We start from the raw sequence: 18,161 nt of genomic DNA, 5'->3' as shown, positions 1-18,161 counted from the left end.
AAACCTACAGTGTTTACCTACCCATAGAATGCCCATGAAGCAGAAGTGAATATACAGTTTACTATCCAGGTCTAGTTACAGGAAATACATACGTATATCTATAGAGAGGAATATAGAAAATGTTTGCCATCATCCAAATCATCATCTTTTCATTCATACATACACTTTGTTTTATAGTTCAGGTATAAATTGATTTGTTTAGTGAAAGGAATGGTCAGGAGATGATAAATATGTGGTGGTATGGTGGTGAATAATACTGAGCCCTGGGAAACACAACTATGTGGAGCTGGTTAAAGACATGAGGGGGGAGGCGTATTAGCATCAGCTGTATAAACTGGTAGAAAAGGCCAGCCAGAAAAAACATTCTCACATGAGCACTGGAGCCTTTTGGATGAAGACGGTAGAGTCAAAAACTCTTCAAGATTCAGCCTGAATGAAAGAAATTGTTTGGTATTTTGGGAGAACAGTTTTACGGAGAGTTATGGAGACGAGTATGTGAAGTAAATAAACTGCAGCCTGAAGACAGTTAGCTTAGCTTAGCATAAAACTTAAGTTACAAAATCTACCAAGCAGCGCCTCTATAGCTCACTAGTTCTGCTTCCATGTAATTGTCGAGCAAAATTGAAGCAAACTTTTGTAACGGAAAAAAGAAAAAAAATAGAATATGCAAATAAACTAAGCTGCATTGACGCTGTTAAATGCTACATTACATAAGGCTATAATCAACTGAGTAGACAGGAGCACAAAACTAGCAAAACTTTGGTCAACTACAAGAGCTTTTAATTGGGAAATCTGTAATTAGAATTTTTTTAAAAAGTCAAACGTAAAAACTACTTGTGCCAAATCAGCTACTTTGTTTTTCTTAGAATTTTGTTCTAGGGAAACACAGCTACTGAGTAAAAATTGCAAAACCACATATTTTAAAATTAGGGATTGTATGTAGGACTAGTTCCAGGACAACAGTCCACAAAGCCAATACTGCTGTCCAACATATTATCCCGAATATATCTCAGCTTGCAGACATGTCATTTCTCAACGTGGCATTTTTTCGTGTGAATTTTAAATGAACAAAATACATGTAAATTGCAGAGTTTTAGAGGTGCTGGGGTTGTTAGCTCGAGAAAGAGCTCTGCTAGCTAACTGACTGCACACACCACACCCAAGTTAGCATAGCCTAACACAATCACTGGCAGATGGAGGGAAGTTGGGTTTGCTTTGTCTAAAAAGTTACACCTCTGAAGCTCACAAATTTACATGGTATATCTATTTTCTTCAATATGGAAAAAAAAAAAAAAACAAGCTGCAGTTTTCCAGAGGGAATCTGTGGCTTAAAGCAAAAAGATAAGAGTCTATAGCTTCATAGATAGCATACAGACATGGCAGTGCTACCAAACGTCTCAGATTATTTCTCAAAATGTCAAAGTATTCTTTTACGACAGAAAATTAGGAGGGAAAAGTAATATATTCACAGACCGATCAGCCACAACATTAACACCACTGATTATCTTGCCATAGGGCAATGTTTTGCAGGGAAGCTTTGGGTCCTGGCACTCATGTGGATGTTAGCTTGACGATACCATCCACCTTAACGTTATTCTAGACCAAACACGTCCTCATGGCACCATTGTCCTCCCCTAGTAGGCAAAACGGCTCGGGAATGGCTTGATGGACATGACAAAGAGCCAAAAATGTTTGACACCGCATCAAACTCTCCACAACTCAATCCAATCAAGCATCAAAATGATGCGGTGGATCAAGTTGGACTCATGGAGACCACAACCAGCCTCCCACAGGACTCTGAGCTAATGACCTGGTGCCTGATGGGTTGATACTGTTAAGGACCTACACACTATTAGGCAGGTGGTTTAAATGTTGTGACTGATTGGTGTATGGTGCAGATACAAACTTTAAAAAACACTTTAGACCATTGCCTGGTATTGATAATTAATATTCTACAGGTCATACATCTCATCTCGACATTTACATTCAGAAATACAATCACACTGGTGTGCTCTGCAGGGACTGAACCAACTAGAAAGAACAGGTTTCTATGAGGCTGTTTCTGTAGGAGAAGCTGTTGAATCGTTCCCAAGTTGAGGAAGTAAGGATGTGTTATTGTAGGGTTAGTGGATATAGTAGCATCGAAATAACAGAAGCAAAATTGTTAGCATTGTTGTCCATCTTTCACAATTACACCACAACATACTGCATGTATGCTCCATTCTGCCATTTTTTATTTTATTGCCCATTCATTTGTTTACATTGCGAATCACTTTAAACATCACCAACCACCAATCTGTTTCTTTGTCAGATTTTTTTTTCTTCGTAGATCATTTTCACACTAATGTAAGCAACATCAGCGAGTTAACACATAAAGCTTAGCAATTCAAGAAACGAGACACTTTAGTAACAATATTACAAAGTTTTTTTTCAGCTTCAAAAAAAATGAAAAAAGTGAACAAAGGAAAAAAATAAACCTTTAAAGAATTAGCATCATAAAATTAATTTATTCCAAGTAAAAATACAAAATAATATTAATGACATTGACCAGATATGAAAGTCTCCCCCAGAAATAACTATTAATGGTTGAGAAAAAAGTCCGTTTAAAGAAAAATATGAAAGAAAAACAAAAATATGTAAATATGTTTAAATTATTTTCTTTTTTAGCAAAACTTTCTAAAAATAATGAAAATTTCTCAGTACAAAGGCTACATTACTACTGGAAGGTACTAGCAGGTAGAGTAGGTAAATACACAGTAGAAAATGATTTTAGTGAATCACAATGCTTGCAATGAAAATAATTCTGCAATAAAGATTTATGCCTCTTTTTCTTGTTTTCTTCTTTTCTACAAACAGTACAAACAGTATTGCACATTACAACAAAGAATCAAGGTTTAGCCTTAAAAAAATGGGACTAATTCAAGTCTTGCGTGAATAGAAGGCCACCAGTCAATTGATGCACCTTGGGGGCTTTCGGTGAAGTTACAGGTGAAAACACTTGTGTCTGCTTTGTGTTAAAAATAACATTCTTTTCTGTACCTCCAGCTGTCCAGTGACTCTCGCTTCATTTTCCTCCCAACAGCGCCAGGCTAACCAATCTGGGTCACGTTGCTTTTTTTTTCGCTTTTTTTTTTACAAAACAAAAGGGAGCACAAACTTTTAGGAAACATAAAAAACTTCTCTTAAAAAAATAACAAACAGAAGATCTCTTTCACAACTCTGGTCAGCATAGTAAATGATTGGTTATAAATATACAAAAAGGTGGGAAACAGGTATAGTTTTTTCTCTCCGAGCACCTGATGTCCGATTTCCTTAAAGAGCTCTTCTCTCTGCGATGTTTCGACTGATTTGACCAGTGGGACACTCACCCTCGCTTCCACTGTAATAAAGTAGACTCACTAACTACATCATTGTATTAGTTATAAAGCTCTAGCTCCTTCAGTTGTCTTTTTCAAAAAAATAAATTCTTAAAATAAGAGCAAAAAAAAAAAGGCATGATAAAAATAAAAAAATCAACCATCTGTTAAATCATTTCTCTTGAAGAATTAAATTAATATATATATATTTTTCATCTGAATAAACTTACTTAGAAAATATCTGTTTCTCTCCTAATATATTTCAAAATTGAGGTATTGCAAAAGATCTTGTCAGTCAGAAAGCACGCTTTGTCGTCTTTTTTTGTCTTTTAACAAAAAGAACGGCTGACTGTTGAAAACTGTTCAGATACAAAGAGTAGTGCATAACAAATATCTATCATAGAGAAGGAACAAACATAGAAAACCTGTCCGGGTGGGGAAAGAAATGTCACAAAAACACCCAGAATTCACTTTCATAGGGATGCTTATTATTACTCATGGTTAGCCTTTTTTTTTCTCTATCTGTAAAAAAGTATCTTCTGCTTAATTTCAATTAGCTTTTCTCGGACAAGAAATGAACATCTATCCTAAAGCAAAAAAAAAAAGAAAAGAAAAAAAACAGTTTATGACTAAAACAAGAAAGAGGAGCGGAACTGCGGGGCGCCAGCACGGGACAATCACAACTCATGGAAAAAAAAGTGGGGGAAGGGGTGACTTGCAATGATGCAGGATCCCGTTTGGATTGTCCACAAAACTGCTAAAAACCAGTGTAACTTGGCCCCCTGCCCTCCCATCCCATCCCTCCCATCCCAACCCTCCCATCCCATCCCAACCCTCCAAAACCAGAGCCGCCCTGTCCCCAGCAGCCAATACTTCGGTTTCCATGCATCCATAACCCCCACCCACTCCTGTTTAAACTGCGCACCATAATCACTTTTGATAAAAACAAAAAATATATAGATATTTCCACCATTTTTTTCCTCTTTGAGCAGGTTCATTACTTCAAGCTTTGCAGGAAAAAAAAATAAAAATAAATGTGGTAACCCCAAGCTTGCACATCTGCATGTTGTGGCGACGTTTGTTCCCACCCCAAACCTACCCACCCGTTTATAGTGAGAGCATGTGCAGGGCTCAGTTTATCAACCTCAAGTCTCCAGTAGCTTCAATGTTTACAGCCCCCCACCCCCCCACCCCACAAAATAACTATTCCTTTTCACCAAACTGCCCTCTTTCCTCATCTGATCGACTGCACCGCTACACCGTCAGCTCCTCCGCTGGCTGTTCACTGTCTGGTAAAAGTCGAACATGTGAGCTCTTTGGTTGCATTCTAGGACGTAAACGTGCGTTTTTTTAGTCAACAGTGGAACAAATAATAGTAATAATAATAATAATAGTTATAATAATAATAATAATAATAAAAGACCTCAGTTCTCAATTTAAGCTCACATTGTTGCGTCTTGTCCTCAGATCAGACTCTGTTTGTAGGCCTGTTTGTGTGCGTAAGAAAGACAGTCGTCCGAGTGTGTGTTCATGTGTGTCGAGAGGCTTCCATGTATACTGGTGCAAGTGTGTGTGTACAAGAGAACATATATACGTGTGAATACACTAGTTATGAAGTTTCACAGGACTTCTATGTCGGACATTAACGACAGTTAAAGCGAATCACAGTTCTAGGCATACTCAGACCTAACTACATACGGTATAAAAAATTGCACAATTATATCAACAATCACTGCAAAAAAGTACTTCACCTATCATAGACAGTTTTAAATGGTAATCCTACATTTAATTTGAATTGAGATTATTAAGGTTGTTTCTTTTTTTTTTTTTTTTTAACCCCCACGCCACCTGGGTGCCTCTGTTCTGACGGTGCAACCGGAGACGTGGAGGCACCATGATTCCTTTGACCGTTCTTCCCTGTTTCTGTCCAGTTTCGTGCGAGTCAAATGTACGTCTATAGTGTGTTGTGCAAACATGGGCAGAATCCAATAGTAGACATGATATTGAAAAGTCTATTGCATGCAGCAACCTGATTGAAATAAACATGCAGTTAGGGGTGACCCACCCCGACCCCCACAAAGTTAGCCATCGTTGCCTAGGGGCGCCCCCTCCCCCTACGACAGCTCGTCGTCAAGAACACCAGGTGCTTCTCTATGTCTGTTATTTACTATCGTACACCCTAGCCTGAATAAAGTACTTATGGTATCTGTTTATACCATGGATTTAGCAGCAAAGCTATTGCAGCATTACATTTACATAACACTAAAAAATAATGTTATTATAAAAATAAAGACCTAGAAATCGAAAGCAAACTAATCTGATTGCGCATATGAGGTATTAATATTTTCATAGTCAAAATTGAGAGCGAATATAGCCGTGGGCAAAACGGGCTCGCACTACTGGATAGTTGTTAAATCTTGCTACATCTTATGCCACCTATTTTGCTTTTCTGTATGTATTAATTTAATTTGCCTTTGGTAATTATCTTTTACTAGGGGCAATATAACTTGAGCTTTTGAAAATAAGTGCATGCTCCTTTTACATAAAATTTAAATTATCTATATATGTATAGATAGGTACAAAACAAAAAATATATACTTTTTAAAAATATTTGAATGGTCCCAGCTCTGTCTCAGCAAGGGGGACGGGGGATGTACCACTCCACCCAGTCAACAGAACAGGGAAGTGAAAGTAGCCAGGTGTCAAACAGACCATCCTGTGTGTATTTAGTCAGATTTAGTGCCAAAGTGCAAATTTTAAGCCGATGGACTTTCGCATTTCATTTCCCCACAAAGCTTCATCAGAGGGGAATACTAGACAATGAGTTCAGAGCCACGTGGTATGAAGAAAGTCTTGTTTATCTGATGGCATCCTTTTTGCTTTTTTCATGAGGTGTTTGTGGGGAGCAGGGTGGAGTAGGTGGCCCGGTGGGTGGGTGAGGGGGTTGCAGCGCTCTCCCAGTCCGCAGGAGGTTTTTTTGGGGCCGGGTGTGGGTTCACCGGGGCAGGGCTGACTTGAGAGTCCCCTCAGCTCCAGCGGAAGGACACGTGTCGAGGGCGGTCGCCCCCCTCCTTCACCAGTGGCTTGTGAAACTCTCGGCCGGCTCGTGAGTGGATGCTGGCCCAGCAGTACTCGCAGTAGTACTGCAGGCAGGTGACGTTGGCACAGAAGAAGGGGGCAAACTTCCCCCCACAGCGTGCCCCCTGGCACTCATCGCACATCTGGTCATCCAGGACGTACGGCTTCACCTCCACCTGGGAACAAAGAGAGCAGGAGGTTGTGTTTGGTTTATTCTTGTCCACGGCTCAGCATGCATGTTTAAGTGCAGCACAGTCAGCCCGATAAATGTGGACTGTGCCCTAAATGGCCACTTTCCAGGCCTATACTCAGCTCTCTCAGCTGCTGCTGGTGGGTGAAATGTTGGCCTGTATGCAAGATTAAAGCTGCAGTAGGCAGAAATCTTGAAAAGGCAAATACAAAAAGTCCCTCCCACAACCAGAGAAGTATCAGCTTCAAACCTGCGAAAATCGTCAAGGTAACATGAATTCATAGCATCAGCTGGGATCTGACACCCGCTTTCCCATTTAACAGTCCTCCATCTAACCTCCTGCGGCACCTCCTGTGCTCTTGGTACCCATTTTATCGCTGTTTATTCTGTCTACCTGGATGAAAAGACCTGTGATTGACTAAAATCTGACATAATGGGCTAGATTATGTAAAGTCCACAAATGAAGCCAGGTGGAGGTACAGACCTCTTGTTTCCTTCCACAACACTAGAATTGCAATGTTCTTCAAGGTTAAGCAATTTTTGCACAAATAATATCAAATAATACTGCTATACAAATTTTGAAGGAGCTGCACAGTGGCTTGGTGGTTAGCATTTTCGCCTTGCAGCTAGTAGATCCCCAGTTCGCGTCCTGGCTTTCCCGGGATCTTTCTGCATGGAGTTTGCATGTTCTCCCTGAGCATGCATGGGTTTTCTCCGGGATTCCCCCCACAGTGTAAAGCTGGGATAGACTCCAGCCCCCCGGGACCCTAATGAGGACTAAGCGGTGTATAGATAATGGATGGATGGAAGTTTTAAAGGGTAACACACACTACTCATATGCACTACCTATCAAAACACCGATGCACACTGTTTTCTATATCAATTCATGCAGATGAAATCCTCATCAAAACCAGATAATGCATACGCATTTATGTGCTCAATTAAGATACTGAAACTTCATATTCACGCTTAAAAAGATATCTTAAAACAGTAAAATGATATGGCAGTAGGATGAGATCATTCCTGCACAACTGGGCTCCCCACTAGCTAAACAAATGCCTTTGAAAAATGCTGTATTATGTGACTGTATCTTCTTCGAATCCATGTTTGTACTGTTTTTTTTAATCAAATCAAAACACTACAAAATCTACATGTACTGTATTGTTTGCTAAAATAACAGCTGGGTTGATCCAGATGTCATCCACATACCCCATGCAGAGTGGACTCTGCGCAGTTTTCTAAAATGAAACCAGCTAGATTGAAGCAGGTATCCTCCCGTCCAGCAGTGAAATGAGTTTGACCACTAAGCCAGGAGACAAGAAATAAGAGCTCAGTCGCCATGGAGACGCTTCAGTGTATGAGTAGGCAGGGGTGGATGCTAACCTTGTTATAGCGTGGCCACAAAATGAAAGGTTACCAAATCCTTCAACAGTGGGAGACCGTCCTCCTTAGCTGAACTCGGCAACAACTACAATGAACTGCTGAGAGCAACAACGCCACACAAGACAAATGAGGAGAAAGCCAGACACAAATGGCTGAGCTGCCATGCTATTAAATACCAATCAACTCAGTGGACACGCAGCTGACCACGGATAATTAGCTTCTACGTCCCATCATCAAGATCCATTTACAGTTAATGGAATTGTGCATGCTGAAGGTGAGAAAAGAGGAAAAACAGAAAGTGGCAACAACTGGCATTCTCACGAACACAGCACTGAGCTCACGAATCTCAAGAATGTGCTCCGCTTGTGCCCCACTTTCTGTGGTTTGCAATGAACAAAAATTCTTTGCTAGTGTTAATTCTGGCAGCACAAGTCATGTTTGTCGCTGACCACCATGGAGTCAAGTCAAGTCGACTCAAAGCTCTTTATTTGTCTTCTGTGAGAGAAATTTGTCCCGAATTAAGAGGGGTACTGCTGCACAAACAAGAAAAAAAAAACATTCAGGGCATTAAACCATAAAAACAACAAGACAACCATAGAACAAAAGTACGCATACAAAAAAAAACAAGACAGTAAAAACTGAGTAAAACACATTCAATGTGCAAAAAGTCAATGTACAAAGGGAAATATTATCTTATGAAAAGTCATTGAGTGCAAAGAAGCAATTGCCACCAATCTTTCATGTTTGCTAGGTACAAATGAATGTTTGCACCTATTTACAGAAAGGGACCCGATACCCCCTCCCTGAGTTCAAAAGTGTATATTCTCTATGTAGAATATGGGAACTATCTATTAAAATGGTTTTCACCTGTGAGATGAAGGCCTTATTAAAACGCTCCTGGGGATTCAGAGGAATGTGATCCATAATCTTACCTGCTCTTTTATTAGATTGTGCATCTGAATTCTAGATTTGACAGTAAGATTCCCAAACCAGCTGGTGATATCATACCAAATAATGTCGGCAATGAAAATGTAAAATATCTATTTACAGCGGCAAATAAAGAATCCTTCCCAATTAACTTGCTCAGGGAGTCAAAAAATACGTTTTTCTTGTGCCCCATTTTAAAGTCACCCCGTTGATGTGTTCTTTGCTTAAGTGTTCTTTGCTTTGGTTTGTTTTTGAGCATTATTTTGCATGCCATCCAGTTCCAGTCATAATAAAGACACTCTAAACCTCTACTGAAGATAGATGGTGATAGCTGAGGTGGGTTGGACTGCTCCACCCAACAGAGGCTCAGCTTCCTGGCTGACTACCAGTCTCTCTTGGTCACGATCTGTCGTGCTGCAATTGGCCGGCGTGCTTAAAATAAACCCGGCTGCAGCACAGCCCGAGTGGATATACATGTATAGGGAACTACTATAATTAACCCAACCCTATGTGTCTCAACTTGAAACATCTGTCAGGACTCTGGCAGCCAAAGGCCATAGTGATTACACAGCCAGGCATGGCCTTCCGTTATTGTAGGCTGTGCTGAGCAGTTAGCTGAAAACCTGGCTATAATGAAAGCGCTGATACATGAGAGAGGACTCCAGCTGACATGACTGTGAAAACCTCACTTGTGGTCGAGACGCTGCTTTCTTTCAGAGGAGAGAGGCTGTGAATGAAGCTCGTGAATGAAGCTCACCCTTTTGTCGATGTCATTGTGCTGTAGCTGAACGAAGCGAGCGCTGATGGCAGCGATGTAGCTCTGCTGATTGGAGAAGGCCACGCGGCCGGCTCCCTTTGGATATTTGAGCTCCGGGTCGGTGTCGATGCCAGCATAGCAAACACCTCCGTACAGCCGGTCCATGATCATAGCCAGCTCCACTGCAGAGAGAGAGGAAGAAAACATAAGGGAGAGGGATGATTAGCGCTGCACACAGTCTGTGCAGAGTTTTTGTCTCAGTTAAAGACTGTTTTGCCCCGGCTTTGTTCTCAAATTGAAAGTCTTCAGTTCCACTCAAAAGATATAAAGATTTAACGGTTGTGACTTACTTGTTACTACTGATGTAAAAATCCACTCTACTCCACTATTCATTAGTGCAATAGTCTCAAACTGCTGGTATAATTAGTAGGGGTCACATTGCAGACAAGCCAGCAATGTTTATCCCAAGAACAGAAAGATTGAACCTTCCGTTACACCATGAATTCTTAACATGATGACCACTTGGCCCACTTCCTGGAAACCCAAGCAGAGGATTGCTTTCTCACAGGGAGAACTTTCATTATTGCCTCTGGCATCTGTGCTCCATGCCAGCCAATGTTATGGAGCCAATTTAGAGGCTTTGGGTGCTTGCAAAAAAGATATTTCAGTCATATTAGTCAGCTACCTGCACGCAGGGGCCGTGGCACACCCCCAACAAAGATGGTCTTGCGGGGGTCCAGAGGTTGGGAGCCGTCCATGACAAAGTCACTGTCGCTCAGGTTCCAGGGACGGATCTGGACCTGTGTATGTAAGAAGTAAACAATGTGGTCATTTAGAAGGCCTTCCTTTTGTTAATATGTCCAGACTGACATGCCACAATAATTATTAGAAGAAGTAGTATGAAATTTTGCAGAGACATGGTGTATTCATCCTTGCAGGTCGAGTGATCCACAGATTTTTTTTTTTTTGTGCCACCGTGTTTTTGTGTCTACACAGAAGACATTTCAGCTACATTTTTCAGTTGTCGACCTCTCATGTGTATGGCGGAACTGATCATGGATATACTAAGACAGCTGGATATGGTGCTGCACTCAGTCCTGCTGCTATTTTTTCCATAGTAGTCCCTCGTGGTACTGCAACAAAAAAATCTGCTGTGGCCCAAAAAGCATTTTCTCTACAGATCACCTTTATAAAAGACATCACAAAGGACACCTAAAACTACAGACAGGGTTTGTTTTTACTCAATTTTTAGTTAACCTTTAATGCACGGAGGGTTTAATTTGTAAAACTGAGAGCCTAGAAAAGAGAGTTTTATTTGTGACGTCATCCTAATGTAAAGTCTAGAGGCCAAGTGGACTGGAGCTGTGGGGGAAACACTAATGAGCATGCACAGTGAGCCATGTAACACTGAAGCAAACCTTGAAGCTAGAAAACATTTTTTACTCAATTTCCAGGTGTGTAATTTTCATTCAAGTGAGAGTGTGATCTTTAACTCTGGTATCCACATCTCCTTAATACATCCAACGCACAGATATGCTCCTGTTTTAAATCAATCCAGTTGCCTACAATGCAATGGTTTGCATCTTACTAGTACACATATACCTAGAAATGTCGCTTGAAACATATTTTGACACTTCAAGTTAAATTTTGTGGGTATGCAACTAGAATGATTGTGTATTGGGCACTAAAATTTAGAACTGTGCGTGAGTGTCTCCTGTATAAAGACACGTGGAGCCCCAGTGTTCCTGTTGCTTTGCTAATGGGCTACTACTTCTTTGTAAACATGGAAATAAATGTTTTTAATGAAATTTTTCTAACTACTGTGACAGTTGACACACATTTACTGTCCCAAGAGGATGAATAGAAATCCGTTTTCTTTGGGCCAGAATGATTAGTTTTTTTTTCAGTACTTTGGTTTGTGACGGAAATAGGGCTGTCACAATATTAGACTTTCACTGAAGGATTATGCTGGCCAAAGCAATGACGTTATTGCCGTATTTACTGCAAATCTAACAAATAAAATAGTAGCACTTTCAGTTAAAATCATGTTTGACTCTGTTTATTCTGTGTTTTGTATATTTTTAGCAAAAGAATTACACTCCAAATACAAGTGTGGGGAGGTGGAGAGAGCATTTGCAACCAGTAGCATGGGTTTAGACTAATAGTATTGTTTCTTATTATGAACAACTGTGTCCCTATTTCCAGGTTACAATCTACATGATTGTATTTTATTTAACTGTCAAAAGCTTTTACTCCAAGGGTACGGTTGGATTTGTTGGGTTTCTCTCTATAATATAATATTACAGGGTCTGACTTTACTTTGTTAAGTACCCTGAGATGACTTGGGTTTTGAAATGGTGCTATGTAAATAAAACTGAATTGAATATAACTAGATGAATGTCGGGGCTGCATGGCCGCTCTAGATGAATCCTGGTTTGCGTCCTAGCCTGTGGCCTTTCTGTGTGGAGTTTGCATGTTCTCCCTGTCTCTCTCTGTGTAGCACTGTGATAGACTGATGACCTGTCCAGGTGAACCTTGCCTTCGCTCCATGTGTCTTTAAGTCAGCTGGGATACACTCCAGCGGTGTATAGATAATGAATGGATGGATGGACGGATGGATGGATGGATGAATGTCACCACTCACCGGTTTGTCTTTGATGGTGGGACTCGATACACACAGGTAAAGCTTGCTGTCCTCCTCAATGCAGGCGTCGATCAGGGCCTGAACAGAGGTCTCTTCCTGGAACAACAGGAAAGCGTAGCCTGAAAGGGGAAAAACAGGGATTTTAGGGAAGAAAACCAGATACTCTACAACAGAAACTACATCTACTGTGTTTATTATTCACAACCTTGTGACCATGACGCTTCAAGCTGTGTCCCGTGCGCTAGAATTCATAGATGTGTGAATATTTTTTACACTGTCGGCATTGTAAAAGTCACAATCCCGTGACTAAGCCCCATACTTTTTTCCCTGTAGCAATTGATAGTTTCAGACAACTTGGGCTCCACACAGACCTTGTGGCCTGTTGTTCTGTCCTCATTTGCCTCTCCTGCCTCCATAAGACATTCTGTTTCTCGCACCTTGCTGCCTGTGCAGCCTCAGATTAAATGGCTAGGAGTGGTTCACTCCAAAAAGAACCATGCAAAATTGATCAGCCTAACACACTGCGGCTCTTCCCAAGCTTTGGGTCAGGTAGAAAAAGTTTGGTGATGTCTTTGCGAGGCAGAAAGAAAGAGCAATTCAGTCGCTCTGTACTGTTGAATTATTTAGCATTGAGAACAGAGACCTCTTCCAAGGTCAGCGCTATTAAGCCATTTTGGGATGGACAGAAAACCAATTCAATGGGGTACATCCATCACACAGTGGTACAGGGGGCGGTGAGCAATAGGGATCTAGTTTATAGGCTGAACACCACGTATTGAGAGAGGACACTAAAAAAGACAAGAGTTAAAAGTCCAAATGTACTTTTGACAGTCAAATAAAAATACACAATAGCTGGCCAAAAGAGATGATGTTGAATGTATGGCTGTCAAAAAGCAGCAGATACTGATGCACACATCATCTCTCTAGAGGTTCTAATTCTGTTTTGTGCTCTGGTTATGTTAGCAAAAGCCCAACACCACTGTGGCACCCGTGAGTCAGGGGAATATGAGCTGCTGTGTGAGGAGAACAAATGGGCACAGGATCACACACACACACACACACACACACACACACACACACACACACACACACACACACACACACACACACACACACACACACACACACACACACACACACACACACACACACACACACACACACACACACACACACACACACACACACACACACACACACACACACACACACACACACACACCCTATGAACTGTTTCTACTGGAGTACACTCTAACTTACAGTCACTTTATTTGGAGTGTCTCCTGAGAACCCAGCTCTCTGAAACTGTATCACCCTAACACACAGACACACAAACACGTGTAAATGCAAACACACACACACAAAGAGGAATGTGCAACTGTCATGTTTCACTTTTAAAATTCCTGAGCTGCTACAGTTGAGATGAGCAGAAAGGAGAGAAAAAAAAGACCTGACTCGGCAGACTCAGTCAACTGTGGTATGTGGATACGACTGTGTGTGTATGTGTGTGTTAGGGCGGGGGAAGTGAGGAGAATGAGGAAGGGTGGGAAATAAAAGCAAGGCAAGAGCAAAAAGGCAACGAGTCTCAAAGGTGGAATGGGAAAAAGCAGGTGCGTAAGCAGCCGTCCGTAGGAGGGCTCAAAGTTGCTGCACTGAGAGACGGCTTTTGTCCGTGTGTGATGATAAGTGTGTGACATGGGTCCTCATGCATCCGATGCCCCCATCACAATGATGTGACACTGTCCTCACTCGAGCAGTGATGACAGCTGTGTTTTCTGATGTCTATATATGCAGAAAATTCTGCAGATTACCATTCAGTACACAAAACTTAAGCGTGACAATATGATGATACGCACAATTTCGTGGACAAATGTCAAATAGCATCATAAAAGGATATTTGACATAATCCATCTCACGCAAAACTGTACTGAATTAAACCTTTTTCAGACAATTCAATTATTCCTTGTATCATTTCCGATGCATAAGTCCGCAGCGGGCGATTTGTAATAGGATCGCAATAATGTGATCATCAGCAGGCAGCTGACGTAATGTTCACTTGAAGTCAAAGTTACAGTGATGTGGTACTGCTATCTTGCAATAACACAGAAATCTTTAACAAATCCGTGGATCCAGACTATAAGCTGCATCATTGCCAAAATCTAATCACTTGGTCCTTGTGTCATTTCTGACCTTCCCTGAAAATTTCATCCAAATCCGTTAGTCCCTTTTTGTGTAATGTTGCTAACAAACAGATGCAGCCCTTAAAAAAATACATCCACTAGTTCTTTGTAGTTATTCATTCTTATTGATGCAGAAGTGGAAAAACTGAAACTAAAACAGCAATGACAGACATTCTTGTTTGAACTTTGAACTCAAGCCAACAGCACACATTAAGGGGTATGCAATAGATAGGGATTCTACGAAGTGTCCACAAAGAGGACATTGGTGAGCACTGGAACATGACCTTGAGACAATTGTGAGGACTGTCAAATAATTAACTCACTCAACAGGGTGTTAAGTAGTACGTAAACAGTCCCATCAAATAACAACAAAAGCACTCAGACAGCGCAGAACTCCGCCAAAGCTGCTCAGTCGTTGTATGATTTCTGACGGACAAGTCCTGATAAGCCTGCAGAAGGATTTGTAGTTGGATCGTAATCATGTGATCGTCAGCAGGTAGCTAACATAGTGTTCACTTGTAGTCATAGTTACAGTGACACCGTGCCGCTATTTTGCAATGATACAGAACTCTTTAACAAATCCAGACTATAAGCTGCATCACTGCCAAAATCTAACCACTTAGTCCTTGTGTCATTTCTGACCTTCCCTAAATATGTCATCAAAATCCATTAGTCCGTTTTTGAGTAATGTTGCAAACAGACAGACAAACATACACTGATCATCACATAACTCCGCTGCGTTCCTTGGCAGAGGAAATATGTAGTATGATAATGGTCATAATAAAGTGAGCACCAGAATTCTCTCTGTTTCCCTTTTACATCAACAGATCCATGCTAACACAGTAGCAAACACAATGTTAGGTCTTTGTATACATCCACTATTATGTAAAGTAACCACACAGGCTCTGGCTAATTAAAAGTTTTTAGCGGTTGGCTTTTGTAGGCTAATGCGCTCAGTGGGGCTATGTTTTCTCAAATAACAAGCTGTACTATCGCAGGCAAAATAAAAACAGTCACAATGCAAAACTAATTGCAATCAGCTGCTTTAAGTGACCAGCTAATCTCAGTCTTTTTGTAATTGGTCATTGCAGAGCCAACTCCTATCTAGAGCTCACACAGGAAATACAGAATTAGACTCAACGTAAAGAGGATTTTGTGCACTGTCATCTTCCTCCATGTGCCTCATCATCACCCGACATAAGACCCCTGTCTCTGTGTTTGCAGGGTTACATAAAGAGGGCTTGTCATTGGGACAAATCATGTGGCTTAGCACTGACATACCCCCTCAGAGAAAAAAACAACTGCAGTCTTGCATAGGAAAAAAAAAGCCATGAAAAGGCAGCGTTAGCCAGCAGCTCATACAGTCTGAAGGAGGGAACAACGTGTTCCATGACCCAGGGCAGGAGAGAGACAGAGAGAGAGAAGAAAAAGGAGGGGGAGAGGAGCAACACAGATGGAAAGAGAGCAGAAAAGTGAGAAAAGGTAGGAAGTGAAGGAGCAAAGTGGCATGAATGACTGCCACACAAACAGAGTTTGAAAATAGATGGGAGGGGCCGTGGGCAGGAGGAGCACGGGGGGCAGAGAGACCGTAGAGAAAATCTGCTAAATAGATGCTGTCAACAAGTTACAGAACCAATGTAAGTGGCCTCGAAAGCGAGACAGAAAACCATTTCCATGTGCAACACTCCATTTCACACAAGCAATATCTCTGTGTGAACTTCTCTTACATCATTCACACCCGTGAGAGCACAGATAAAATTCTCAGGTGGGGTCTAACATCCAGGTAGAATTCAGTGAAACTACACTGGAAATTCAATAAAGTTAAAAAAAAACAAAAAACATTTACAATCCTTAAGTAGACTTCTGGTGGTATCTGCCTGTTCTTTATATTCCTGCTGCTTATAACAGCCCTGCTTAATGCAAATAGACTGCACCACAGTCTAATCTGGGGCAATTTAATTGGAATAAGATGCCTAAAATTATGTATATCACCTGGCTATCCACTGGTCCAGTGTATCATATAAAAGTATTAAAAATGTGTGCTTATGATCAATAGCACTGAACAATAAGGATAATCAGTTCAAAATCAGTATTTGCACAGTGGAGGGAACATGCTCTGGCTTTTCACTAATGTGCTTCAGTGCCTAAGGCCTCCTATTAAAGCAGACTATACCAGATTCCACAGGGCACTATGCCACTTTAATGCTCTGATATTTAGTCTGAATGATGCTGAGGATCTGTCTCTTTTTCCATGAGCCTTGCGCAGTGCAGAGGCTTATGCCACGGGAGGAGAGTGCAGATCTGCAGTGGCTCACGCCTGAGATTTATAGGGCTTTGCTGCTGAACTCCCAGCACTGTCTAGCTAGGATGGAAATACGCACACTTGGAGCATTTTCCACCCTAAAGAGCATCTAAAGACATAAACTCAGTTTACAAATGATAAGCAGTATGCCTCATTGGCTGTGTCCAGAAAAACCAATGACTTCATACAGAACTGATTCTTTCCTGTGAAGGAGGCCAGAAGTTTGACTCATGGGGAGAGAAACCGTTACCTCAACAGCAACTGGATGATATTTTCTCAAATTACTGTACATACACTCACTTACTGCAACCACTTACAGAACTGACAACTAAAATTAAATGCTTTTTGAGGTATTAATAGAATAGTTTGATTCAACTTTCATATCTGTACATATAATATGAACTACCAGGAGCCAGTTGGCTTAGTTTAGCACAAAGACTGGACTCAGAAGGAAACATCTACCTTGGATTTGTCCAAATGTCGGAAAATCTGCATACCATGGCTATGAGTCTAAATTATGTGTGGGATTATTTGGTGGTGGTCCCCATTTTCAAAAAGGGGGACCGGAGAGTGTGTTACAACTACCGGGGCATCACACTTCTCAGCCTCCCCAGGAAAGTTTACTCTCGGGTGCTGGAAGGGAGGCTCCGACCGATTGTCGAACCTCGGATTCAGGAGGAGCAATGAGGATTCCGTCCTGGTCGTGGAACGGTGGATCAGCTCTTTACTCTTGCGGAGCTGCTGAGGGGGTCATGGGCGTTCGACCTGCCAGTGCACATGTGCTTTGTGGATCTGGAGAAGGCCTACCACCGTGTCCCGCGAGGAGCTCTGTGGGAGGCACTGCGGGAGTATGGGGCACCAGGCTTGCTGATACAAGCCATTCGGCCCCTGTACAACCAAAGTGAGAGCTGTGTCCACACGCTGCAAACACGTTTCCAGTGGGTGTTGGACTCCGCCAGGGCTGTCCCTTGTCTCCGATCCTGTTTGTGGTGTTCATGGACAGGATCTCAAGGCACAGTCGGGGTGAGGAGAGTGTCTGGTTTGGGGACCTCAGGATCGTATCTCTACTTTTTGCAGATGATGTGGTTCTGTGGGCTTCCTCACATCATGACCTTCAACACGCACTGGAGCGGTTTGCAGCCGAGTGTGAAGCGGCGGGGATGCGGATCAGCACCTCCAAGTCCGAGGCCATGGTTCTCTGCCGGAAACCGGTGGATTGCTCCCTCTGGGTTGGGGGGGAGTTGCTTCCCCAAGCGAAGGAGTTCCAGTATCTCGGGATCTTGTTCACGAGTGATGAGAAAACGGAGTGTGAGATGGACAGGTGGATTGGTGCAGCGTCAGCAG

The 18,161-nt window shown here is 41.8% G+C and overlaps 1 protein-coding gene across 7 annotated transcripts in view; it reads right to left on the bottom strand.

The window, feature by feature from the left end:
- Positions 1–2,212: 2,212 nt before the first annotated feature.
- Positions 2,213–18,161, bottom strand: part of cpeb3 (cytoplasmic polyadenylation element binding protein 3) — a 47,570-nt gene continuing 31,621 nt past the window's right edge. For all 7 annotated transcript variants that reach the window (XM_023276671.3, XM_035951176.2, XM_035951177.2 and 4 more), the window contains 4 exons: positions 12,336–12,454; positions 10,377–10,491; positions 9,692–9,873; positions 2,213–6,610 (listed from right to left, as the gene is read on the bottom strand). In XM_023276671.3, coding sequence (XP_023132439.2) covers positions 6,383–6,610; positions 9,692–9,873; positions 10,377–10,491; positions 12,336–12,454 — 644 coding nt within the window. In that variant the 3' untranslated portion in view covers positions 2,213–6,382. The remainder of the gene's footprint in view (positions 6,611–9,691; positions 9,874–10,376; positions 10,492–12,335; positions 12,455–18,161) is intronic.

The sequence above is a fragment of the Amphiprion ocellaris genome, chromosome 16, assembly GCF_022539595.1.
Source record: "Amphiprion ocellaris isolate individual 3 ecotype Okinawa chromosome 16, ASM2253959v1, whole genome shotgun sequence".
In the NCBI taxonomy this organism is placed as follows: domain Eukaryota; kingdom Metazoa; phylum Chordata; class Actinopteri; family Pomacentridae; genus Amphiprion; species Amphiprion ocellaris.
The sequence above is the reverse complement of the archived record's forward strand: the minus strand, read 5'-3'. Positions and strand labels throughout refer to the sequence as shown.